Source organism: Heliangelus exortis, chromosome 17, assembly GCF_036169615.1.
Source record: "Heliangelus exortis chromosome 17, bHelExo1.hap1, whole genome shotgun sequence".
NCBI lineage: Eukaryota > Metazoa > Chordata > Aves > Apodiformes > Trochilidae > Heliangelus > Heliangelus exortis.
In genome coordinates, this window is record NC_092438.1 from 3,749,176 (window position 1) to 3,776,834 (window position 27,659).

The 27,659-nt window shown below is 37.9% G+C and overlaps 1 protein-coding gene across 6 annotated transcripts in view; it reads right to left on the minus strand.

Moving 5' to 3' along the window:
* Positions 1 to 27,659, minus strand: part of LOC139804264 (multidrug resistance-associated protein 1) — a 49,600-nt gene that overhangs the window by 17,845 nt on the left and 4,096 nt on the right. For 4 of the 6 annotated variants that reach the window (XR_011729310.1, XM_071761327.1, XM_071761328.1 and 1 more), the window contains exons 2-18: positions 19,651 to 19,827; positions 18,811 to 18,924; positions 17,312 to 17,449; positions 16,113 to 16,238; positions 14,265 to 14,326; positions 13,266 to 13,397; positions 12,021 to 12,248; positions 11,163 to 11,340; positions 10,280 to 10,441; positions 9,454 to 9,546; positions 7,865 to 8,068; positions 5,214 to 5,360; positions 4,748 to 4,835; positions 3,472 to 3,541; positions 2,487 to 2,613; positions 1,184 to 1,360; positions 15 to 182 (exon numbers count right to left, since the gene is read on the minus strand). Coding sequence is in view for 5 of the 6 variants with exons in the window: in XM_071761327.1 (XP_071617428.1) it covers positions 15 to 182; positions 1,184 to 1,360; positions 2,487 to 2,613; positions 3,472 to 3,541; positions 4,748 to 4,835; positions 5,214 to 5,360; positions 7,865 to 8,068; positions 9,454 to 9,546; positions 10,280 to 10,441; positions 11,163 to 11,340; positions 12,021 to 12,248; positions 13,266 to 13,397; positions 14,265 to 14,326; positions 16,113 to 16,238; positions 17,312 to 17,449; positions 18,811 to 18,924; positions 19,651 to 19,827 (2,391 nt within the window). In the remaining variant the exon portion in view is untranslated. Of the gene's footprint in view, positions 1 to 14; positions 183 to 1,183; positions 1,361 to 2,418; positions 2,614 to 3,471; positions 3,542 to 4,747; positions 4,836 to 5,213; positions 5,361 to 7,864; positions 8,069 to 9,453; positions 9,547 to 10,279; positions 10,442 to 11,162; positions 11,341 to 12,020; positions 12,249 to 13,265; positions 13,398 to 14,264; positions 14,327 to 16,112; positions 16,239 to 17,311; positions 17,450 to 18,810; positions 18,925 to 19,650; positions 19,828 to 27,659 lie in introns of those variants that run through there. The other 2 variants (XM_071761329.1, XM_071761330.1) reach the window with 2 other exon arrangements.

Sequence of the window (27,659 nt, forward strand, 5' to 3'; positions counted from 1 at the left end):
TCACTATGACATACTTTATTTTTCAGGATTCCTTTTGGTCCAATAACTTTTTCAAAAATATGTTTCCCAACATGAGCGTCAACAGCTGATAAAGGATCATCAAATAAATAGACATCTGCATTACAGTAAACTGCCCGAGCAAGACTGACTCGTTGCTTCTGTCCTCCAGACAAATTCACACCCTGGGGAAACAAGAAAATATGATCCTTTATTTATAGCTGTAAAGAAATGCCTTGCTACAGGTCATGAAAGACACAAATCATGGTGATTTATGCAAACTAGAGAAGTTTCCACATTGCATGAAACAGATCTCTATGATAATTTCACTGATACAACAGCACAAACAATTCAGTCAAAATCCTCTTGGGAGGAAGCCTGTTTACTAGGTTCTAAGTGAGTTAAAAGAAGTGTTTGCTGGTGTTGTAAAGCAATTAACCCAGACTGATCTACCTAACTGTACAATTAGAGACTACTCCTCCTCTCACCTGTATTTCTGCAGTGCTGCCTCTGGTTAAACAACTTCTGCTCACACCCCACAATGTGGTGAGCAGGCTGACCAAATCTCTGCTCTTTACTCAATCTGGGGCTGTCAGTTGGCAGCTATAACCCACCACCAGTCAGCAGGCAAAGCACACATTCCTACACACCCCTGTCTTCCAGAGAGCATCAGCTCAGCAGAACACCAAGCAGTCTACACACACATATCCTGCTAGCCAGGTGATTAGGGGAGACCTGGTCATGCTCCCATAGCAAAGTGCTACCACATCTAAGCAAGTTTCTAAATCCCACACTATAAATACTTTAGCAACCACTGGCCAGTTTTGGGGTTGTGGTGGTTTTTGTGGTTTATGTGGGGGAGGAGGGGTTGCTTCTTTTTTTTTAAAGAAAGAGGAATGTTCAGAAGATTCTTCCTTTCTTGTTTATTTTTATTTTTCTGCTCTACAACCATGAGAGACAGATTGTCACTGCAAAATTCTTTTTCATTTGCAATTGAGGACAGCTTTCCCCTCATTTCAGGCTTAAAAACAATGAAAAGATACAGTTCAGATTTGCCTCTTATTCTAAAAGGCTTGTAGTGCGAATGATTTAAACTCAATCCATCATTGAGACAAAGTAAAACAGAAGCCATATGTCCTTAACTACAAGCAATAGCACTATTATAGCAGAGTGGGTATTTAAATACCTTTTCTCCTATTTCAGTTTTGTCTCCTGTAGGAAGAATCTCGATATCAGGCAGCAGTGCACAAGCCTCAATCACACACTTGTACCTGCTCTCATTCATCTCCCTTCCAAAGATAATGTTATCTTCCAGAGTGGCATTTTGGACCCAGGCTTGCTGAGGAACATAGGCTACTGAGCCCTGCAAGAAAAATTAAGTTCCATGTTCAGGACTTTAGATTACAAGTCTGCACACAAAGTCAAAGCACAGCAGAGGTTAGTGAGGCAGGCAGTGCTAATGATCTCACCAATTGCCTATGATAATTTCAAAATTGCATGAAGTAGTTCTTAGGCTACAGCCTTCTCAAAAATGTTATTTTTATAATTGTCTCTACAAGTGAATGTAACAAAGTGTGTTGGTGGAATGAAAAGGACTTCAAATAAACTATAATTCTCTAACATAAAGTTGGAGGAAACATTTGTTTAGAGAATACATTTGCACAATTACTGAATGTCAAAAGTCATGTTCTTTCACAGAGTTAAGGCTTTTGTTCTGCATAAACAATTCAATCTAGAACAGAGTGCATCCCAGCCAAGATATCTCCAGAAAGTAGTTCTTTACATATAAAGTTACTTCAAAGGAGACACTGCAAAGTATTTTGCTTTGAAGATTAGTTCTGCCTTCTCTTCATACACAAATATTCAGTGATTCAGAACCCACCTACTTTCTTCTTCCAGTACAATTTTGGAAGTGGACAAATATGCATTCTTTTAAATGCAACATACTTGGTTTGTTCATAAAGTAATTCTCTTTCTATACATCACAGAAGCAGAAAAATCTAAAACAATGACCTTTTAATTTGTTATTTTACTTACTTCCTTCCAGTTTTGTGCAACTGATGTCTAAGAAAGCACAAACTACAAGAGCATTCTCCCATGCTTGTGTACCTGGGTGTGCCCTCTCTCCTTGGAATTCTCTGATGTCTAAGGTACTAAACAACACTGCTCTCCCTCAGGCTGGTGTATATATAATAGGGTCTCCCTCCCTGCCTCATACCTGCCTGCCAACAAGACTCACCAGGATACTTATCCTTGAGATCTCCACCATCCTGCCTATTAGGGTAAATCTGAAACCAGCAGATTTACAAGTTGTTGAGCCAAGGCTTATCTGCCCATTTAGAGTGCAGCCTAAGGCATATACATGGTTTGCCAGGAAATCAGGTTAGAAACTCATGCATTTGAAAGGCTGTCTCTTCCCACCTTTGCACCACTAGAATCCCTCTGGCAAGACCCAAAAATACATGAACAATTCTTCAGACACATCACACCTTGACAACCACATAGCCTTCCTTTTTGTCCATCTCCCCCAGCAAGGCAGACAGCAATGAGGACTTTCCACAGCCAACTTGACCAACAACAGCTACCAAGGAGCCTTCAGGAACAGTGAAATTAATGCTGAAATAAAATGCACATAATTCAGCCTGGGTGCTGGAACATTCCAGTAGTTAAACAGTTAATTGAACAGCCCATATAAAGTCAGATGTAATGTGAACACCAACTGCAACTGCTGACACAGCACAGAAACTTTAACTGTTTGAAAATGCAAACTTGTCATTCAGAAAGCACTCAACTCTTCTCATCCTTAGGACACATCATCTTAACAGGAAATAAGTCAAAAGATTAAAAAAAAAAAAAAAAGAAAAAGAAAAAGAGAAAAAACACTGTGAGACCACCTGTCCACTATGTCTCTCAAACATTGTCACCACAAATGTAAATACCAATGGATATCTCCCAAACAATATCCTTGTATCAGAGAATACACAATTTAAGGGCAAAGAAAAAGCATCCAAAATTAAGGAAGCAGACAAGGCACAGAGAATATATAGCTTGTAGATGCATCACCTCAGTTACTTTGTTAGTCATAACATGGGCAACGCTCTTCACTGGTTTTCTCCAGCACAGGAATCAAGGATGGATACAGTTCAGCAAGAATCAGATTTTAAAAGGAAGATTTTGAAGACAAACTGCAAACATGAGTTACTAGGGGAGATAATCTGGCTTCATCCTCTAGATGGAGGTCATCCCATCTGCAGCACATTGCAAGAGCACAAAATCTGAGGCTTTTCTCTCCTCCCATTATACCTCTTGCTACTCCCCTCCATGCATTCCATACACAGATCATACTTTATAAATTCCTCTAGTTCACCCTTTAAGGCAACTATCATCTCTTCTGCATGCAGATTTCCTAATTCAAATGCAGATAATTTATGATGCAGCAGAATACAGAGCAGAACCAAGGGTAGTCATTCTTACCTGTTGAGTAAAGGAGGATCATTTTTAGACCAGCTAAACACTGCATTCTTTACAACAATGCTTCCTTCAGCTGATAAATAGAAAATTGATATTTAAAAAAATGTTAATGCAAGCAGCTAAATCGTATGCTCTGCATCAACTCACAGAAGTCAATCTAAGCACACGTTGGCAGAGGTATAAAGCTACTTTCCAGCAGAATCACCACCTACTGCTTACCAAAAGCTTGTGTTCTGCTTTTACTGAATTTACCAAAAGAGCAGAGCTTCTGAAGTTACACTTATACAGTAATCAGGAGGTACAAGAATGTCAACTAAATACAGTTCAGTGAAATGCTGCATAGTACTGGTATTTGTAGATATTTACAGTGACATTTCTAAAGACACTATTCCTAATTCAACTGCATATGCAATAAATACTTATCTTAGATAAACATGTACATTATGGATACAAAATGACCCAGCAGACAAAAGATTTTGGAGCAATGTATTCATGATTATCATCTGAGAAAGGAGAAGAGATATTCCCAAAAGGAAGATGAAGAGAAAAAAAAAGTACAAATACAGAAGATGACTGCTTACCAGAAAGCCAAGTGACTACAATTACATAGAGCTCAGCTAGAGAGAGCTGTCCCCCTCACATGAGAGGGACACATGGGGATTTTACTGTCTTTGTAACAAGGAATTATAAAATTCATTTAGAAATTAATGAAGCAGTAGAATCATTTTGCTTTGCAAGAAAAATGGTATTAGTTTTTCAGTCAAACTGCCTTCATGCTTATCAGTCTTCTAAATTACTCCATACAAGTGGACCAGCAACACAGCATAGAATGGGAGTGACACTGGGAGTAATGCCTTTTGCACAAAGCACTGTAAAGGCATTTGCCAGAAGTGGGACTTATCCTTTCCCCTTAAAGTGTGCTGAAGTTTCACATAAATGGTCTCCAAAATGCTGGGTTGGTGTCACTCTGTTAACTGCCTATTTACATGGTTACATTTAAAGCAGAGTAACAAATCATTTTTAAAGTGACCATATACACCTCTGGATGTAACCCTTCTATAGTTTGGACACAGAGCTGGGAGAAGAAAAGAAATTACTTGATAAAGTGGTAGAAACTTTATATAATTTCCACTTCACAAACTGCATTCTCTGCTTTTTGCCTGAAATCTATCATTTAAGTCCACCAAAATGCAACCTATTTGTTACAGAATGCAAAAGAAACAGTGCAAAGCCACCCAAAACCTGCAGGCACTGATTTTCAACAGGAAAAGAAACTCACCCTCTGTGGTGGGACCCCTGATGATGCTGCTTGGATCTAACTCTTCATGAGACAGGAACACCCTAAGGCGCTTCAGGGAGACACTGGCCTGTGTGAAAAAAGGATGCTAAATTGTCTTATACTTTGACCATCATTTTTAAGAGTTTTGTTGTTTTGCACCACATATACCTAACATTATCGTATGCACTCCTAATCCCTCCTCCTTAAATTCATTGGATAGTTTCTTGAATAGTCAGCAAACTCACTTCCCAAACCACATGAAGTATGGTTCATTTCTGGAACACCCGTACCCCATAAATGGCATTGATAATTTTGCTTGCACTGCACTTAGCACACAAGAAGTGCAAAGCTCCCCTTCTGAGGTGTCTGAATTTCACAAGTGGACATTCTCTAAGCACAGGAACTTAAATCTTTCCACCCAATGGCTACTTGTGCACAGAAATCCCTGTGAAGACTGAAGTCTTACTTCTACTATGTTGCTGATAACCATAGGAAGCATGTTCAGTGGAAACCTGAGGATGTTGAATAGTGCTAGGGAAACAAATGCCTTCTGAGCATCCAAGATGTTGTTCTTGTCTATGGTAACATACACAGCAAACGTGGACAAGGCAACCTGAAACAAAGAGTAATGGTTACAATTAGAGCAACGTTTTTTTTAAGCCACTAACTCAAGAGTCACACAGTGACACAGTCTGACAACTGGAATCTGAGGTTTATAAATCTAAAAAGAGCATTTCGGTAACATCCTTGCTCCTGATAATGCTTTTTACAAAATAAAAGCATTTAATTTGAATCTACTGGTGTAAAAAAAAAGTTGATGGTTGATGTAAAAAGAAGTTTCCTCTTGGAAAGGTTTCAAGTGCTCACTTTCTTCAAATACCAAGGGTGAAACCACATACATCCCAGGATATTTGTGGTTAGGAGACCACTGCAGGAGAAGGGAAGGAGAGGGATGATCACTAGTTTTTCTTGCTACTCTCTTTCAATTTTAAGGCAATTCCCATGGTACTAGATAGTTTTCCAATAATATATCTAGACAGGAAAGTTAGAAATACTCCACTGCTAACCCATTTTATATTTTGTAGAGACTGCCACAACTCTAGATTTCCAAGTAAAGCCCACCTTATCACAGATAGATATTTTTCCAAGAAACATGGAATGTTACTGCATTACTGAGATGATGCCCCACAGTATCTAAGCAGTTCACAACTGAGACCCCTGAGATCCACGATGAACAAGAAAATGACACTGAACCACTTTTATCAAACATAAATGTAAAAAATAACAAAAAAAATCCAGATATTTATTTACATTTTTAAAAAACGTATATATTAAATTATAGAAAATTAAAGTAAACTAAGCAAACCCAAATGTTCCCTTTCAAATCTATTCTCTTCACAGTGTTTATTTCCACAGTTAACACTCCAGTCACAAGATCCAGCAACTCTTTGACATAGACTGCCACTTAAAACAAGAAATCAAGTTAGGCTAAACTTAGGCATTCCCTCTCCTACAAGACTTGACAAAATTATCTCCAATGCCTAAGGACAGTCTCATCTAAGCACAGTATCCATTGAAGACATGAAGAAGACAGGCACTGAAGACAGAAGTCTGACTGCTGTGAAGGCATGCATTGTTCTTCATGTGGTTTCTGACCCAGCTGTGCCTGGTACAGTAGCTTGTTTGTACGATCCGTAGTTTGGACAACCATATCCCAGGGAGAAAGCCCTCCCACAGAGATAAAAAACAAGACATGGTCCAAAGAATAACCTCACAAACAGCAAGTCTGCAGTCTCTGTTACCAGCAAGTATCAGCACACATAACAGTAGGGGAGGTACTGCAAAATGAGTATTTCCTCACACTGTTATTAAACAATGTTTAAAGAGCGCTGGCCACGGAAACAGGAGAAGCGGAGGAAATAGAGTGGTTTTTATGTCAAAATTTCTTTCAAGTAGGAATTTGCAATAATTTTTTAATCAGAAGAACATAATTGAAAGAACAAAAATTCAAGAAAAAAAGCTGTTAAACAGCAGTCTTGCACTTCAGGATGAACCAAGTCTGTCCCAGTGGGAAACCCCTTAAGGTACAGGTCCACAGCCACACACTGACAGTGTGCACTGAAACAGAGCTACTTGTTTAGGCAATGTGTCTTCTCAGACTCCACAGAATGGCATTAAGGACTCCATCTGCATAGTTTTATTTGGAAAGTTCATTTAATAATGTATTTACATTAAAACCATCTAAGACTTCTTTTAGAAAAGCATTCACTTAAGAATGCAGCTGAAGATTCCTAGACAGGGCACAGCTTCTTCTGCCTTTCATCACGCCCAAAAAATAATGTAAACACTAAAAATGTTTTCCAGGATGGAATCTGATGCTGGAAAGTACATTTAAACACCCTCATCTGGAATAGCACATATTTCATCCTAAAGTAGTCATGGCTTTTATAAGAGCAATGACCACTTGTTCTAATAGGGTCTGAAGGAATTTTGATGTGATCTCACCTTTTTCTCCCTTTTATTAGTTTAAACGTAAGCTAACAACAAACACAGTGGGGATGTTTCAAATAATGATTTTTTTTTTTTTAAGTAAGAATTCAAAACAATCCCAGAGTACGTAATGGCTTTACCTTCCCACATTGTTCTTAAACAGATGTACCTCTGGTACACAACCTCATCCCATTTGATCAAGATCTCTTATCTCTCTGCTGCTCCCAGAAAAATGCTGAAATAAGGGAATTTTTACTGTGAGCCACAGCTACCACATGGTATATACTGTGTCCATCAGTAACCTCTTCTAAGTCTGACAGTTCATTTAATCTTAGATTCCTCAAGTGTACAACAAAAAAACAGGGGGATGCAGAGGAGGATTTTATTTTTGAATAACACAACCATTAACTTCTATAGAATATATACACCTTTTCTGTTACTAAGTTTCAAAGAAAACAGTGGTGCCTTTTCACAGAGAAGTGGATACATAAGTGTTCAATCTCCTACCACTGTAGATGGCATTCTGACTCTTCCACTCATTAAAAAAACCAAAACAAGTTCTCAAGCATAGCCTTGGAAAGCATGACCCCAAACAGAAGAGTGGACTTCTCAATTTGTTCCACTTACCAAAAAAGGAGCACAAACCCAAGTGAAGGTTGCCATTGCAGCAAGGTAAGCAGATTTTTTTAGGACTTTGAGTTCTTTCTGTCTGATCTCTAAAACCTTCTCTCTGAAGGCTAATTCCCAAGCATAAAGTTTCAAAACTTTAATCCCATTGAGAATTTCATTCATCAGCTTAATTCTGTTGTCTTTGCTCTTCATTTGAGCCACCTAAAAACAACATTGCAAAAAATAATTAGCAGAGCACAATACTTGGCAGACCCACAAAGTTCTGAGCTTTGTATTTTGCAATAGCAAAATTTACCTCATTATCATCAAAAGCTTACTAGCTTTCCAAGCAGGAAATCTGAGATGCTATCTGAACAAACAAATGCACAAAATTAACAAGATGCTTTAAACCAATTAAAATAATGCTTCATGCAACTAAAAATCCAAGCCAAGACCAAAACCATTGAGTGCTGGTTTAAGTGGGATTAACTCGACATCAGGAAGCCCTGGGACTAAAGTTCCTCTTATGTACAACTTGCAGACAGAAAAAAAATAAACTGCTACAGTCAAACTTCAGTGATGTGTTGTTTGCATCTAACCTTAGATCAAAGTTGGGTTTGCTTTGTTTTCAGCACCATCAATGGCTTTCTGATGGTGCACTAAGGCAAAAAGCTTTCTATTCAGCCATAAGAAGTAAGTCCATTCTTCACAAGTTTGTCTTCTTGAAGTATTTTAATGAGGGCACTGCAAAGCACAAATGATGTTCTGACTCAACACTAGACAGTTAGTAGCCTGTACCAGTACAGCTATTCCAGACAGCTCTTCCCAGTGGCAGTGTGGCTATGACAAGCCAGATAGCTCTATTGTCCCATGTAGGAGCCAAATGCTGTGTTATATCTAGCTGAACACCTAAGAGCTAAAAGGTTTCATTTAAATAAATCAGTCTCTTCTGTCCTTTAGTGGATGTCCCCATGCAGCATATAATGGGGCTGTTGGAAGCAGTTTTTGCATGAGTGCTTGAATCTACATTAACTTATGTGCACTCTCACTCTAACAAACTGATCCCTTCTAAATACAATTGATGAAGAGCCAACAACTAAAGCTTCTCTCCCTTCTCACCCTTTCAGTGGTGGAGGGCTGGGGAACAACAACAACAAAAAACAAAACAAACCCAAACCCACTAAGAACAGACCACACACAGCCCCCAACACTGCAACCACCAATCTGGAAATATCAATATTTCACTCATCAAGGTGAAATTGCAGGCAATAATTTATATCTGCACTTAAGTTCTTAGACAGCAAGTTAAAACTAAAACTTAACCAAATCCAATTATTGGGCATTTCAAGAAGCTGGCTAGCCTGCTACTTTGGGTTTAATTGCTATAAAACTTTCAGACCATTACGTACAGATACACTCCAAGGCTGAAAAATACATGAGTTTGTTTACTCTGCACATGCAAGACCTCTGACCTTTCTTTCCCTTCCCTTTTTCTAAGAGATAAATAGAGGGAGAGAAAAAAAAAATTGAAAGAACACACGCCAGAAACAAGTTAAAGAACAGAACATGTTTCTTAGAAGCTCTGTTGCATACATAAATGTTCTAACCTGATAGGTTTTTGTCTTCATTGCCATCACAGCATTTATTGGAACCAAAAGGATCATAACAGCCACGCCTGCCAGCACTGAAGGACCTAAATTCTGAAAAGTACATAATCATTAACATTTATTGAAACTCATTTTCTAAATATTGGGCCAAAACACTGCATATGCTACACAGAAGAGTTCTGAAATAGCTTTTCAACCTTCCCTTTTCAAGAACAGCTTGAAGGAAGAAGGATCAAGTATGGGCTTGGGCTAATGTTTATGTGCTTTCCTTTTTTAAACAACCATAAATATGTAGCCCCCATACAGAGAGAAGTAGATACAGATATAGATTGATTTCTTTATATGTCTATCTCCCTGTTCATGCACAGATAGATAATTTTCATGTTCTCCACTTTTGGCTGGTTTGCCTGTTTTTCCTAAGTAGAGACCCATTCAGGGACTGAGCAACTTCTTGGGGAATTTCACCTTTCAGAATCACAGTGAGAATCAGGAGGAATCAGCCTTGTGGCTTTCTAGACCAGAAATCTTACACAGTGGCTCACAGAGCACAGAACCAAGGCCACTCCTCTTTAAATTAAAGTGCTGCAGGTGCACAGAAGATAGAAGCTGTCATCAGCATCCTTCCCATGTGTGCTCAGGTGTGCAAATTCAGAATCTCCTGCCTTACTTTTTGACAGCAGCAACAAAACCACCTCTGAACAGCTTCTAAACAGCATTTCTACCACACTGCTGTAAATCCCCCAGTGGTCTAAACAGCTGTTTGTAGCATGACAAAAGGAAGCAGCACCTTGCAAAATCAAAGCAGCAAACAACAGACAATACTCACCTGCCACAGTAAGTACAGTGCTAATATCACTTGGAAAGGTGCAGACCAAATCATGTTTATATAGGTAGCCAAGTCCATGAATCTCTGAGCATCCACAGACATGAGATTCACAATCTCACCCACAGTTGAAGTCTTTCTAGCAGAATTTGTAATAACTAGTGCCTAGGTGAAGATTAAAAATAAAAACAAAAACTAAGGCAACATGAAGACTGACTCATTTGCATTTTTTCCACAAAATTCAATTGCTCTACAGAGTTTCATCTTTAAAATTATAAGCAAACCTCTTCCTGCTTCATATTCTATTTACCCAGCATATCTTACAAAATGCCAGTTGTATAGTTGGAAGCAAACAGCTGGATTTAAACTAAAAAAGAATTAAACACAATAAGCAATCTTTGGGGTAAAGACTGCTTGGTGGTTTTATTGCTTTGGGGAGTATCATTGGCATCTTTTGTTTTTTTAGTGCAAGATGTGAGATCTTAACTTCTTGTCACACGTTTTTCTCACACAAAACAACCCGTCCACAGCTTCCAAAAACGTTCCTGCTTATTCCAAGAAGAGATGGCACTGATACTAAGGCCCAAATGAGGCTGTAAGTGTAGGTGCATCTTCATTTCTGCATAAACTGAAGCAGTTTCACACTCCTTGTCTAAATGAGATAATGTTTCCCCCGTTTGGCAGTGGGAAGAAGGTGCCTAAACTTTAACTAGTAAACTAGAAAATTCCTCTATCTTAAAAGCTTTTCCTTATAGACTAGATACTCCCTTATAGTGTTAGGAATCAGCCTATCAGAGTCTCCTTAGTATTTTAATTATCCATACTGATTCAATGAATTTGCACAGTCACCCAGACTTGACTGTCTTATGTTTAAAGAAACACCTACCTTTCGGTAAATTACACCAACAATAGCTGTTTTGAGCCTCATTCCAGTAACAAAGCAAATATGGAAATACTGGTGAAGAATCAGTGTCTGCAGACAGGCACAAACAAACAGCAGCCCGGTATAAAAGTATCCTTGCCAGTTTGGGGCAGCTTTGTTATTTACAAATTTGATTAGCAGTCTGTGGAGAGAGGAATTAGTTCTCTGGAGTTATCAAAAACAAAATGAAATGTCAGGGTTACAACTTTAGAGTATTCCACACATTATACGGGTCATGCAAGCACCCAAACTACAAAACTTAGATAGAACCCTTAAGCAAATTTCTTAGAAACTGGAGATGATTTTATATTAGCACACATCACTCCCTTTTCCTAGTAATGTGCTACTTTAAAACATGAAGTATCACATACCTTACATGTACAGCATTCTCTTGAAGCTACACTGAAGTCACATTGCCCCCAGCTAAAATACAACCACTTACTTAAAATGCAACACTTTTACTTCTCACCTACAAGTAATACAACTACTACTCCTTTAGCTCTCTGTTGCTTCACATACTGTGACTTACTGTCCCACATTACAGGTAAGAATTAAGTCAACTCTCATGCTACTGTTGATTTTGTTCCTGTCCTGCCTCCTTCTTAGTGTTAGAAAGCAATATAAGAAGTAAAATATTTAATACATGCTGTTATAAACCAAAAACTAACAGACCAAAATAACTTGCATGCACGGTCTCTAACTTGCATGACAACCTTTCCCCAGAACCAGCTGAAGGAAAGGCAGATTGGGGAGTGAAATATCACTGTGTTTTAAATTCTATTCACCTACTTCTAATATAATAATAAAGTATATAGGTCTTACTTCAGAATTTCTGGGCCTGTAAACATCAAGAGATCATGTGCAGCTTTAAACAGGAAGCTCATGAGAAAATATGGTCCAAAGGTTTTATATAACACCTTGAACAGAGATGCTTCAGAGCTCTTCTGAGATGGTTTTATAATCAAAGCTTCAGCCTCTTCTGTCATATCACCATTTGAATTGCTTGACTTTTGCTGCTTTTTGGGCAGGTATAACATATTTAATGGTTGCCTGAAAATAGAATAGATACATAACAGAGCCTTTATTCAAGAACAAAGAAAACTGGAAAAATGCACAGTACAAACAAATGAGATTTTTATGAGATGCTTATTGCTCTGCTTAATAGTTTAACTGCATTTTATTGTCAAACAAACATCTTTTTAATCATTTAACTATAGCTAAACAAACTGGCCCTTTAAAAATGGTCTTCTTTGTAAGGATAGGTAACATTTCTGTTGAATCTCTCCTATAGGTCTGCCCTAGTGAATGAGATATAGGGCTGTAACTTATGTTAAACTTCAAGAGCAAATGACATTACTATTCTAGAATCCAGTATGCTGAACTTTCATCAGATTCAAGACCTCACTGTACCACTGGAATTAAAAGACTGCAGTCAGATTTATGCCTAGTCATCCCCAATGGAATAAACACATTCATTTCATACATCTGGCTTATGCCAAGCTACATACTGCTCAACTACTAGGACAAGATGTAAAAATACATTGTGTAAGCAAGCAATTTTCCTTCAATGAAAAGGTACTTCTATTTCCTGCAGTAAAGGATGATGAAAGTAGAATGGAAACTGCAGGCAAGAAGTCTTTCTAATTTTAGTCATCTGGATTAGATGCCTGAGCTCCCTATATATTCAAAGGAAAGGAATACACTTAACATTTTTACACCCTGAACTGCCCTCCTGAGGCTTCACTAACTATAGAGGGAGCCCAAGCTCCTAAATTATGTGACTGAATTTCTGTGAAAATATTCCCTCTGCGGGTAAAAAACTACACATCAAAAGTAACAATAATCAGCTGTGGATCATGAAAGACTAAGGGAAACTTGACACAGCTCTTCATAAAGAAGACACACAAGGCTCTTGGTTCTTGTTCAGTACAAATTCAGGACAAATAGAGAGCTGCCACTTGGGCCTTAAAAAAGCAGGTGACAGGCACATCTAAGTAGAGTCTGAGTAATTGAGCTTTTGAACCTCCACTTCTTGGAAGAGCTGCCAGCCATGACAACTGAACTTACCTCTTGGTCTTTGCCCACTCTTTTGCCCAGTTTCTAGCTAAACTTGGCACCACCTCCTCTGATTTGTCCTCTTTATTTAATGACCACAAATCCTTGGCTTCCAAAGGTCTCCGATAACCCTGGACCATCAGCCTGTATTAGAAAGAATCAACACAACACATTTAAGAACATGGGAGATATGTGTGTGTGTATATAGATATATTTGCATCCTTACATCCAGACACTCCTACACAAAAAACCATGCAAGAGTTAGCACCTATAGCAACTCAGGCCCAGATGCTGAACCATACATACATCCTCCCTGTGTCTTTACTGTGAGAATTAAACACCAAAACATCTAAGGATCCAGAATGTGCCACAGAATTAAAATTCCAGGGAAAATAAAAGAAAGGATGGAGTGATCTCATTTGAAAATCAGCCAGGTAATTAATATTCCCATGCATACCAAGTTTCAAAATCTTTATTAGCCTTTAATTTTACAAAGCAACACCTTTCATCTAGCTTTCTCTTGGAACTCTGGCCAACTACTAACCACAATTATACCCCAATGCTATTTTACATGGTTTTGTGTTTGAACTTACAAGAACATGTATGGAGATAGAATCATGTAGCATAACTAAAACTAAGTGAATAAAAAAAAAAAACAACAACAGCAACTTATTGGACAAAAAGAGCTAAGAGTTTTGAAGGCCTTGGTTTCTGAATACAGCAGATAATTTCTATCTTCTTACATTTCCCAAGGAAATAATTTTTACTGTATCCTTTTAGCAGACCCACTAAATATATACTGGCAAAATTTAAAAATACTAAGACCCTGCAAAGGAAGTTTAAAAAGATTAATCAGATTTGAAAAAAAATATCAATTACATCTATCTTCAAAACAACCCATCAAAATAAGTAATATTATTATTGCATGGTTGTTGCTAATTTAATTCTGAAAGCAAGATCCTAAATTGCCATCTAACTTTAACTGGTGCTTGTGCATCATCTTGATCTTACCCAGTGATCCACCAGAATGTGATTCTGGAGAGAAAAGAAGCACTGAACTCTGGACACGGATTCTAAAGGAGAGAAAAACAAATCAATCCACATACAAAGTGACTGATACAGGGCCAAAAGAAACAAACAAAGCAGAAAAGATGGTTTTGGAATTCCTTTTGTTTGTAGTATTTTTTTCCCATTACTGAACTTGTTGAGAGCTTGAAAACACAAGCACAGCTTCAGGGCTGCCAGCAGACTAGACTACTGGAATGCAACAAGTAGGTGAAGGGATTTTAAAAGACAATGCTGGTAAGACAGTGTCTCAGGATGTCATAATCAGTGCCTACCTGCATCAGTGCAAGGTATGCTACCATATGAGAGACTAAGTATGTTAATTGGGCTGAATCAGTCATAAATGAAAATTTCCATTCTACTGCTCTAGCAGTCACATAATTGTCATGGTTGGAAAAGACCTCCATATCAACCACCAAAAGCCAAGTGCTGTGACACCGTTGAAAGAGACACATATGAAAATTAATTTGTAGCTCCATGCAAGCAACCCAAAACAGACCCTAAAACCCCTGCATCTCATTCATCAATAAGATGGAAAATGTAAATATACATAAATGTATGCATCTACCTCATGTTCTTCATCAAGCACAAAGGCTGTCTGTTTCAACTGCTCCAGGTTTACATCCTCTCCTAATCTGGTTGGATTAAAACAGCAGAAAGAAGGCTGGAAGAATTTCAAAGGCACTGAAGTTGATTTACTTCCAGAATTCCAGTGCAGATATCTCTCTTGCCTCTATCACTGCTCTGAACAGTATCTAAAGAAGGCTAAAACCAGCTATCCCTTTGGCATACAAACCACTAGTTTTTTATCATTAAGTATAATTGGAGCAACTTGGGTATTTCCATCTACAAAAGTGATCAGATGCCATTAGAATACCACAATTAAAACACATATACCTGCACAGTGTTTGCCACTGGTAATGCAGGGCACCACTGGCACACAGGACAAGGGCAGAGAATTCACTAAGTGCAATTAGCTGTAGACCTTTTCCAGTTAAAGGCAACATTTATTTTCCTCCTCACACTTTTTCCTTTGTCAGTCAGTGCTTCCTAACATCCATCAAATCAGAATTATGCCTTATGAAAAATACAGAACTGAGGTTTCTAAACTTGGCACATCCAAACTCCAGGCAGTGACAGGTGTCACTTCACTGTGACAAAGAAGGTCTAGCCCAGAGCAAACAGTATAATGATCCAGCATCCCTTGGGTCACTTTAGATCCATGCAATATAGCTACAACATATGATTAAGGACACATGCAAAAAAGATCACGTCCAGATAAAATTACATTTCTAAATCCAGACCACCCTCTAAATGTTCTTACAATTGAGTTGGTTCATTTTTGCATGACCCAAGAGAGGTAAACATAAAAATCAAAAGTATCTATCCAGATTCTCAAGTTTTCCTTATGCATTACTGCCTACTGCCTACTAGAAAGGCAGCACTTCACACCAGAATTTCTCACCATTTGCCAGAAACACTACTGAATCTCTATTGTAAATATATATTGTAGATATACCATCTATATATCTACATATGACTTAACCGACAGGAACCTATTCAGGAATGACAGAAACAACATTTTTGCTCTCTCTCTTCAATACAGCCTACCCTGTTTTTACTGTTACAGCCTTCATCTTCCGTGTCATGAACTAAAGAGCAGAAGGAACACTCTGTTGCAAACAAGACAAAATATTCAAATTGTCTGGCATATGGAAGACTATGGGCCTGTAACTCACTGTACAGAATACTGCACATATGATGCTCAGCACTCACTGCAGACTGAACACTTACAGGATCCTTTACTGTTTCAGAAAACAAAGGTGGTCCTTCTGGGAAACAACACAGGATGAGCTGTACAAGTAACAAGATGAAGTAGATGCCAAAGGTGACATAACGGAATGAATCCACTCCAGCACCCTACAAAGGAAGGTAATACTGCAATTAGAAGGCCTGAAGAATTTCTTTAGAAGAGCATATTACTACTAAACATAAATCAGATCTTTACTGTAAATCCAGCAAAATCCATAAATGTTACACTACTTCATCTGATGCAAATAAAGTCAATGCCCATTTTGGTAAAGGTAAGGTTAAGAAAGAGGAAAGAGATGAAAGATACCATTTATTTTTAATCAGTCACTGCCATAAACACTCAAGCATGAAAAACTTCAGTAGAGAAACTCTTTTTACAACACAGTTTATATTAACACAGCATACTCCAATTGGAAGTCAAGGTATTCTTTCCAGGAACAAGGCAAATTCATTAATTAGTAGGCACACAAAAAATAATAAGAAGAGCAGTATTTACATTATAGTTTGTTGTGTTGTATTTTAATTCCAGAGGTTCTTACATGTTTTTGACTCAGACTGATACATACAGCATAACACACAGACATCAAAGCACAGGGCCAAATGGGGACACACCTCCACCCACCAGTAAAATCCCACCCCCAACAACTAAAGAGAAAAGCTGGCTGAAAGTTCTCAAAATCCACTACCTGGTTTAAAGGCTTTAAGTAATAAAATGAATATGCTACTTTCAGGCAGCTCCACAATTAATCCAATATTTGAGGCTGCCTTACTATAAAGCAGACTGACTTAAAAATGTTTCACTTGCACACTTTCATTTTGTCTCAGCAGGTGTGACCATCAAATCAACTGTTTCAGGAAATCCACTCTATAATCAACAGGAAGATGACGTAAACCCCTAAAACAGTTTTGTATCACAGATTATACACTTTTTTGTACTCATGCAGATACATCCCCTTTCTGGAACAGCCAGAAAAATTTTCTTGGAGACTGCTGCAGTTAAGATCACTGTGAATTTCACCAGCATTTCCAAAGTAAGGCCATTAAGTCTTGCTTGTTTTGCTTTTATAACCCAAGGAATGACAGTACACTGAATGAGTCATTAACTGACTTGACTGGCAAGTTCCTTTAGCAAGGAACTACTCTGTTACTGTAGCATTTGGGATTATTTTGCAATCACTTACCGTTTTTAAGGCATGTATTACTTTGGATCTAAAAATCACTGTGGCACATGACAATGAGATGAGCCAGAAAATCATCATTACACCTGAAGACTGGACACCTTTTAGTCTTTCATATTGTATTAAAAATGTAGCAAGCAACTGTGGAGAAATGAAGATAAAAATATGGTCACAAGCTTTAAATTTCACACTACACTCATATCTAAGGTACTGTGCTAAAGTGTGTTTATGTAACATTTTACAGCTAATATCTCCAATACATTGTAACACACAGAGATTTTAAGTGTACTTCAAAAATATCTTTAAATAGGCATTTCTCCAGACAATCAAACATAGGAAGTGTACCAAAAAAAGAAGACACAGATATATATATGTATATATATATATCTATATATATATATATGTGTCTGTGTATATATATATATATATAAAAAATACAGAAGTAAAAGGCTATGTCCATAAAGTCTCTGTCAAAAGCTATCAGTCTATTTCTTTACTTTTAGGGTTGCATGCAATTACAGGAACACTACATCCCTTCCAACTATTTCCTGACCAATTCTTTTTAAAATAAAAATATTTGTCTCCATATAGCCACAACAGCAAACAACCTGTTCAAATGTTATTTTGTCTCTGTATTTTTTCAGAGTCCTTAAGAAAGCTGGTACAATTTATTAACCTCACTTTGCAGCTGCACAGTGCACTTTCAACCAGCCTGACAAATGCTTGACAATTTCATTATTAAATGGCCACAATTTAATATTTCTTCCATCTGTCAGTATGTTTCAGGTCTGTTTGAACTTTTTTAGTTTTTTTGTTGTTGATGTGGGGACTGTTGTATGCTGCCCTGTCCCTCTCCTCGAGTAACATGTTCAATCACCACCATTCCAAGTCTGTGATAAATGTAAGGCAACTGACAACAAATTAATAGCAAGGCATTTCCCTTGCCATGTATGCTGCAGAGATACTGGTATGAAAGTAGGCAATATGTGCCCATCTAGGTATAAAGTACAACTATGTGCTTTGTAAGACTCTTAGGACTTTCTCCCTGCCACCAAATGTAACAAAACATGCACTAAAAATGTCATAACTAAAAGAGTTTGTAACAAGATACACAACAATGCAATGCCTGTGACAGTCTTTTACCAAGTTCATTGTGATTTGTATTATCTGGGTTTCAGTCAGTCCCCCTACTTGATTCCTCCACCCCATCCTTGAGTCAAGCTATTGAATAAATAATAACTACAGCCCACCAACTCAAGGCAAGACAACTAGCACCTGTTTGTGTGCTGACATGCAACACACTGAGCACAGCTGGGTTGGGGTTTTTTTTCCATTTTTATTTTATTTAAAAAACCCAAGGCATTTCAGAGTCAGTATTTCAGAGTTCAACTGCAGATTAAATCTGTATGTACAGATTGCAGCTCCAAGAATTACAACACTGAGTAAAACTAAGATGTGTGTTACTGCTTGACATTAACAAAGGCTGTAACAGAAGAACTTACCATTGTTATACCCAATACTGTAGGCGTAACAAGAAAAAAGGGAGCTCGACTTCTTTCCCAGAAAGAGTAGAAGAGGTCTGCCCAGCAGACTATCCACAATATTAAACCCAAAGCCTACAATACAAAAGTGTTTCATACATCAGTTCACACAGATTTGGCAGCACAGTATATACATGAACACTGTATGTTGTGTGTTAGTAAAGGAGGAGTCATCAGCTCTTCTCTTTTGGACAGTTCTACAATATGCACAAAAAACTGAGTAATTTGGCTGTAGAAGAAAAGTTCACTAATTTTTAGTACCATATAATTCAATGTGTTATGAAGCAGAAAGCTGGTGAATCACTCCTGAATAACAGATTGCAACACTCCATACTACTACAGTCCTTCTTAAAACTTTTCACTCATTCTACAGGGGGGAAAAAAAGTAAGAAAACATTAAGTACGTATTTCACAATGGCAGTGACATAGAACACCTGCAGCAGCTCTAGAAATCTGTGCTTTGTAACTTAAGAAGTTGACAGGATAATGAATTCTTTTTATTATTGAAATAAAGGCCTCGAGATTAAAATACCTTAAAACAGTCTTCTCTAACTGGACTTACAAAGGATTTGCATGGTTTTTGCCATGTCAGAATAAATCTCAGAAAGCCTACTGATAAAAGGGCAACAGAAACCCATAATGTGTGGAAATCAAACACAAGTAGAACAAGCAAGTTGCAGCTCAAGTGTACATGCAGGCCAAGATTGATGCTCGACTAAAATAGCCCACGAAACCATAGCCAAAAATAGATTCAAACTTCCAGACAAGCTTAATAAATTCTGATTTTAAAAAGTCACACACCGTTTTGGCTTTGTTGAGATTTGACATCTGTATGTATCCCCTGTCATGACAACGAAGGTATAGGAAGTACACTGGGAAGCAGACCCACAGGTAAGCACAAGGAATCCAGATCAGGACTGTGTTCTGAAAGCATTGGGTAAAGTCTGGATTTTCTGTGTGCCATGTCAGATTCCAATCCTGAGGAGAGAAAATAGATCAAATGGAAAAAAAGGTAAACGCAGAAGTTCAATATTTAAAGAAAGAAATAGACCCACCTGCTTTATTCTCTCTTATTGTGTATTTATTTATATTTGTATTAAACCAGCTTAATCATGTGATATATCTAATTTTATTGCACTTTTTGTAGCTCAGAGCTTTTAAACCTTCACATGACATTACTGCCACTTTTACTGGTTTTACACAGCTACCACAGCACATAACTCACTCTAATGTGATACTGCAATCTTTACCAGTACTTATCAGATCTTCAACAGTACTAATCACAAATTTCCACATTGTCATTGCAAAAAAGTAACATGAAACACTATCTCCCATTATAACCTCTGTGCATGTACATACAAATACTGAGATACACCACATTCCCAAATTCCAGTGTGGAAACACTATCTGGCACACAGTAATAGTGAACAGCACAAGACACCACCACTTCACTGTTTGTAATGTAGTCCCATAGCTCTGAAGCTGTCTGCAGCAAACTCAGAGACTTTCTGGTTATGAATAACAATGGCATAAAACTAAAAGGCTTGCCCTTGCAGCCCACTTCCTACTCAGTAACAGGAAAAGGTACATCAACACATTTCTGTGTTCTCTGATTTCTCTCAAAAACAGGGTAAAGCACCATACAATCAAACCAAAACTGACACAGTAATAAAAATGTGATCACCATTTCCATTATTGGCTTAAGAACTATTTACAGTGACAGGCTATTTAGTAAAATTAACTTTCATCCCATATTGGTACAAGTTAGGGAAATTTCTAGCAGGAAATTTTATCTTAAAATCACTAACTTTGCTGTAAACTGATCACAAAAGCCACTTCCTTTCAAGTGCTGCAGGTTTGTGATTCTCCCACAGAATGATGCAATACAGAGATATCACTGCTGTAGATGGGCTGTAATACTCAACAACAAAAAAGCATAGCTCAGAGGCTTCTGTTTAAAAGCCACACAGACACAAGTAGCAACCCATGCCCTAAGGGTTGTTAACTATAGCGTCATTTTCAGTTGCAAAGCATTTGACAGCTTACAACTGCACAGTCAGGAACCCTTCTTGCCTATCAAAGTCTGAGCTGGTCACAGATGAGGAAGTGATGGTCATCCTAAGTGTGATGATCCTCATTTTATAGATGAGGAAACAGAACCAAAAGAAGCTGTAGCGCCTGCCCTTTCTATTCCAACATCAAAGCTGGAAACAGATCCCACTGCTCTGAATCACCACACTTTGATCTTTATTTGTCCCCATCTTCCACTGATTGAATAGTTTCAAACACAACTACAAAGAGAGGAAAGCAGATCTAAAGAGAAACAGAAGCTATAACTTGCAAAACTTTCAATTCAAGACTAACCAGAAATTACTTTATCAGAGCAGATTTCCCCTTAAATTTGACCATTTCCTATTAACAAGTTTCGTTGGTTAAAAAACCAAACCAAAAAAAAAAAAAAAAAAAAAAAAGGCAAAAAAAGTATTTAAAAATATATTAAAAATATTAAAATATATTTAAAAATATATATTTAAAAATATATTTATATATTAAAAAATATATATTTTTCCTTCCCCACCTCCCTCTCAATTCTAGAAGTTCTAAGACTTCTTTCTCAGTTAGATAAAAAACCAGCAAGCACAGGACACCGCTGTTATTTTTCTCCTCCAATTTCACAGCATTCTGTAAATTCTTCTCACTTCACATAATTTTTGTCAGGTTTAAAAAAAAAAAGAAAACAACATTTCTGAATACAGCCAAGTCAAGGAAATTAACACTGGTAGAGCATAAAAATACCTGGTTATATTTTAGTGTATCTGCACAGGGGTCACATAAGTTGTTTGTGACAAGGCAGTGGGTGTAAGACGTAAGCTGCTGTGGGCAAGCCCCATGCTTAGGGAGCTCCCAGCCTGCAGATCAGCATCAGAAATTTCAGCTGAGTCATCCTTACATTTAGCCACGGCGCAAATATGTTTTTGGCATTCTAAGTTCCAGCTGCTCCATTTCAGTACAACAGCCAAGAAAAAGTCTCATGACTCTGCAGAACAGTTTACAATTCACATATTAAGGACAGCTAATGTGATTATACCAATAAACTGAGAGGATCTAGTGAACTTTAAAACAAACAAACCAGAGCACTGACATACTTTATTGAGTAAATATTTAGAGATCTCCAACCACTTAAGAAAGGTACTATTTCATTTTCAGTGATTTTTTAATTCTTGCTGTAAAGTTAGTCAGACGATTACCAGAAAGGACTGAGCAGGTAAAGCATATGTCAATGCCATGTGGCAAAATAAAACTAAGAAGTGCTGTTTGCATGACTGCTACACATAGCAGATGGACAATATGTGCATACTTACACTTGAGTTTCAAATCTGCAAATTACCTGGAGGTGTTCGTGCATGAAAGGGCAGAGGATACAATGCAATGGTACTTCAGAGTATCAGAAAGTCAGGACAACTGGGTAGAAACCTTCCTTCACATTTTTCCAACACATAGTCCAGAGGCTGTTTATATCAAGCAGGAGTTTGCTTAGATTAAATGCACTATTACTCTCTGTACAAGACAAATAGCTACACACAGATGAAGTGCAGGAGCCTCTTCCATTTTACATTCATTTCAAGTGGCAAAAGGTAAAGACAACATGCATGTGGTACTTTTTCCTGCTGATTCCCTAAGTGAAATTCTGTCAGGCAATGTATACACAGAGCAATAGTGCTGCAGACCAAATACTTGCTGCTGAGCACCTGATGTCCACAGAAAATGCCTTTTATTCAGGTTAACAGAAGATGAGTTGGACAGTCTGCAGGAGAGTCTACATCAGCCACTAGAGCACATTTACCACTTAGTACCTGTGCAAAAGGTGCTCAGACCACTTTTGATTGAACCAACATGCAGGACAGGGGACTTAAAGCACAGCAGCAGCCTCCCAGTCTGAGATGTTAATGCCCTCCATGGGCAAAGTCAAGAGGAACTGAATCCATCACAAAAGCAAGGCATATCCTAAGTTCTGCATGGAGGATACTATAGCTTCACAAGAGTCATTCGTAGCTGGAAAACATGTCACTCTCAACATGAAACTAAGATGCGTTCATATGCAAATCACAGTGTTCAGTTACACATGTCTAGACTAGTCCTGCCAGTTTTGGTTCTGCCATGCTTCAGCTTTGCTTTGTAGAAGGCCAGTTTCAGAGGGTTTTTTTTTTCAAGCAGAGACCAAAATTCTGTATTGCTCAACGCAAACACTCACTGAAGCAGACCTTTATGTTAATTTGCAAATTAGCAACATTTTTTCTAACTCAAGTTTTAGAAACACTGTTTTAGCCAGTTTTATTAAAGCATTAAGTTGCTCCATTTTCACATCTGAAATACTAGTAATAAGATCAGCTCACCCTTCTACCTTGCAAGGGCACATCAAATGATAGAGACCCAAATACCCATTGAAAGCCTACACAAACCAGCATTCTCCAGCAACGAAGGAGGAGGAGACAAGGAGTTGGGTCTGTAGCTGTTAGACTGCATCATCTGAAAGCAGCCATTAAGCTATGACTGCAGGAACCCACAGGAAAAGAATCAGTGTGATCCTTGCTCCCTTCTTGGTAGATGTTGGCAGAGAAGAGAACTGCTGCTGGCTTAGTTTTAGTCCAGCCCAGAAGAATCACGTCTCAGATGTTAAATAGTTTCAGGTTGGGTTGCCTGTTTTTTAATTATTTTTAAATCCCTGGACAATTTTTAAGTTTCCCAGAATAGCAGATGGGTATTTTAAAATGTATCCAACCTATTTCTCAGTTTCCATTTCCATCACCAGCATTGTGTCCGAAAAAAAATACCAGTAAGCAGTTTTTGTGCCCAACAGAATGTTTTATCTTATAGTACAAAAAGGCTTCCTTATCACAGTTTAAGTGAAACTCTCTACCTCTAAGAAGAGCACATAAAAATGCTTGGCATTCCCCAGACTCACATGCACTTATTCACAGGTAAACCACCTTATTGAACAGTACATAAAACCTAGGAAACGAAAGAACTACATTGCTTCCTGTCTAAAATTTCAGGAACAGGCAAAATAAAATCTTTGGCAGTAGAACTGTAAGAAATAAATTCCAACACATAAGATCAGTTATTCTACCTCTGCTGAGGCAGAGTACAAGGAAGCTGCATGTCTCCAATGTGCCTAATCTAAGGAATAAAAGTATCTGACACTGGACAGGACCTTGTGGCTGGCTGCCTCCCTGCTGGCAACCAGGAAAAGCTGTTAAATGAGCAGCCAGCAGCCGCCTGTTCTCACATCAATAATCCTACTTGACCCACAGCACATTTCAAAACTCTTACTGGCAGAAACAGAGACCAAAATCACTCAGTTTCATGCCTGCTGTGCGCATGTGTGCTGGAGATGCAGGCTGCCAAGGGCTGTTAAATCCACCTGCATGAACCAGCTGTGACTGAAAAAAATGATTTAAACATCGCCACACACCTACGTAAAAAATGAAATTACAAAACCACACTGGAATCTTAATAGTAAGTAATCTTAAGAGTAAGTCAACACTCTTTCAAATGGAGTTTGACACTGACATTAGTGTGTACCACACCTCACCCATAGAAGAACCCCCTCCTTTATAGTAATAGATTTCTCACTCTTATTTTTCCTAAGAATAAAAAACATTTTCCATTTAATGCAATGCTTGCATTTAGTAAAATGCAAATAATTAACTCAGATGCTAACACTGTAATTGCAGCTGAAAACTTCTACTATAATAGTATTATAATAATAACTTTCCCATTGAAATAAGAAGTGTCACAATCTGGCAACTCTAGTTATCATATTAAAAAGTCTTCCAGTGTAGCACCTGTAAACCTGGCTAAACCATTCTCCCTCCAGTGCCATGAGGTTACAGGCCTTTAGCCTATGCTATCTAGAACAGGAAGTTTCCTTCCTGCCTCTCTCAAGATGGGAGATTTGGCTGATCTGGCTGAGCCTACAGTCTCAGAAGAGCTGTCAACATCAGTGGATAATGGCAGGGGGAGCAAAGAGTGTGGGGTACAGGAAAGGAACTCTCTCTTTAAGGCTGCTTAGGAACTCTGACCTTGCTTTTAAAGCCCCTAATACCACAATTCTACATTAAAACAATAGTTAAAAACAGTTACACAGTTGAACACACTGAAAATTAAGGAAAACAATGAACTACAACATGATCCAGATTTTGCAGCAGGTTAGAAGGAGGTCTGCTTTCAAGTGAACTTAAAAGAGCATTCCAAAATTATTCAGCAGCAAGTGAGTTTTACTCAATTAGCTTCAGAAATTTTGAAGAAAGATTTTTTTTTTTTTTTTCTTTTTACCTCTACAGGACAACTAAAGCTACCATGCAACTGAGAACCATTATTTGATATTAGAGACCTGGGGAGAGGGGAGGGCTGTTTACCAAACACTGAGAACCAAAACATTTCTCCTCATAAAACCAATAATGGAGTAAAACTACTGATATTAAATGTGACGTTTGCTGGTTAAAATGCTAGTAGTAGTCAGGAAAGCAAGAATTAGATAACAGTTCGCAAAAGTTAAAAAAAATACAGATCTCCAATTATGATTTTAATGTGTAAGTCTTGTCCCTGAATAAAAGTCTTCAGTCATTCAAAAGCAAGCCTTCTAGCCCAGCCTCTCCAAAATACAGTGTTCAATCAAGAACCCAGATGAAGGGAGAGATCATGGTCTTTCTTCTTTTGTTTCAATATGATTCTGAAATCTAAACTTTATTCTTGTAGTCACTTAACACTGCCACAAGACAAGATTGTCAAAACAAGACAGGGAATGTTAAAAAAAATAATCACATAATAAACAGGGATACTTAATTTTTTTAAGAATTTCTATGAAGAAGATTTAGGGACAAAAAATACCAGTGTTTCCAGCAATAGGGAAATACAGTTAATTTCTCGTGTTTTCTATTAGCAGTGTTTTTAGCAAGACTAAGTCCTCAACAGTAATGACTTAATTAAGCAGATGAGTTGTTAACACAGCCAAGAAAATGTCTCTACCTTCTATCACCTGATCCTGAATTTAAAACAGGTGTCTGCACCTCTTTGTCTAAAACACAACTGGTATTTCCTAATGTTTACAAAGAGCCAAAATTAAAATCCCATGTTATAAATAGCACTGCATCAGCTGAAACTCTATGTAAAATGACAAGAAAAATCCCTTTATTTCTCCTTAGCTTAAAGTAAGAAGCTGACAGTAACAAGCTGCAAGATAAAGGAGCACCTGCAGCAGTGGAATTTACAAGGACTGATCTTTGTAACCCTAGGAGCTAAAAGCCACTGAATAATGGCTATTTTTTGTGGGGGAAAACATATGACAGATTACATCAGCACTTGCAAAATTAAAATGTTTAGCCTTTTACTACATATGTATCATTTCCATGCTGTGCTGTATCTGAGAGTACCATGAAACAACTTTTGGCTGCATGACAACAAAATATTTACAATTCAGTTTCAGCAACAAAAGGATGCTTTTTTGCCCTTCTATAAAGCTGTTCATTGAAATTGCTGTTACTTAAAAGGATACAGGGAAAAGATTCCTGCTCTCATGTCCTTTTTGGACCAAAATCAGGACTTCTGCTTAATAATGCAACAGCTTCCATATCGAGTTCAAATCACTGTGAGAAGTTTGGACATACCTGGGTAATAATCTTACAAAGGGACTAAGGTAACAACTTAAGCTGGTATAAACTGTACCCAAAGCTACCACAAGTGCAAACAGTGAGAAAACAGTAACGTATGGAATTCTGACTCTATTAAAAGTACGCAAAAGGTCAGTAGCCAGCAGTCGGCTTTTTAGAGATGTGACCCAGAATGACTTCAGTGCAACCCGGGCTGACCTCCACTTAGTCCCAGTATAGCACAGTGTTTCAGTGTAAACTGCATTGTAACTGATGGCACAACAGTACAAGTTGTTCAGGTAGTTTGCTGTGTTTTTTCCCTCATTTAACTTTTTTGAGCAACCTTGAACTGTGAGCTGTAAAATGACAGGCTACCTGTCAAGAAAATCCCCATCAGCAACAGAAGAACAGGCTTCATTTTCCTTTATTTCCCTTAAACTGAATTATTCTGGTCTGAGAGGTAGCTTAATTTCAAATACAAGTTTAATCTCCCTGCAAATTTAGAACCTATTAAACGAGAGAAAGCTGATAAACAAGCCTCTGGCTTCCATTGCTATAAAGGCACGGTCTTGTGTAAAGATTTTTCTGTTTAACACTGCTACTGCTGCTCTTCCTCCTCCTCTGGTCCTTGTGCTGTCCACATACAGCCTTCCTACATCAGCAAATACAAGCAGTTTTCTGATCTGCACACTCTTTTAAGCTCTTAATATCTAGCCGGTCACAAACGCATTTATAACCTTAGCTGTAACAGTATCAAGTTAAGAGTCTAAAGTCATAACTTGTATCAAGCCCACTCAACACCACAGCACCTCCCCTGGCTCCACCACAAGCACGCTGAAAAAGCACTGAAGACATTTTTTACAGTGCAAAAAGCTGCAGGATTCCAAGATACAGCCTAATTTACTGTTTTTCTAATGCATGAAAGCATAAGCCACAGAACTTCAGAACATGAAATTACTCGGTACCTAAAAAGTCTGGTTTTCCGTCAGACCTCTATTTCAAGAAAAGTTGTGCCCCAGTGTTCTCATAAACAATATAGGCACAGCAGTTGTTTACTTCACACAGTATCACTTCACAATTGTCAGTTAATCATTATAATGAATTAAAGAATTTTCTTTTCTCCCTAATAAAATTCCACCAAGCCAACACTATTGTCTTGAA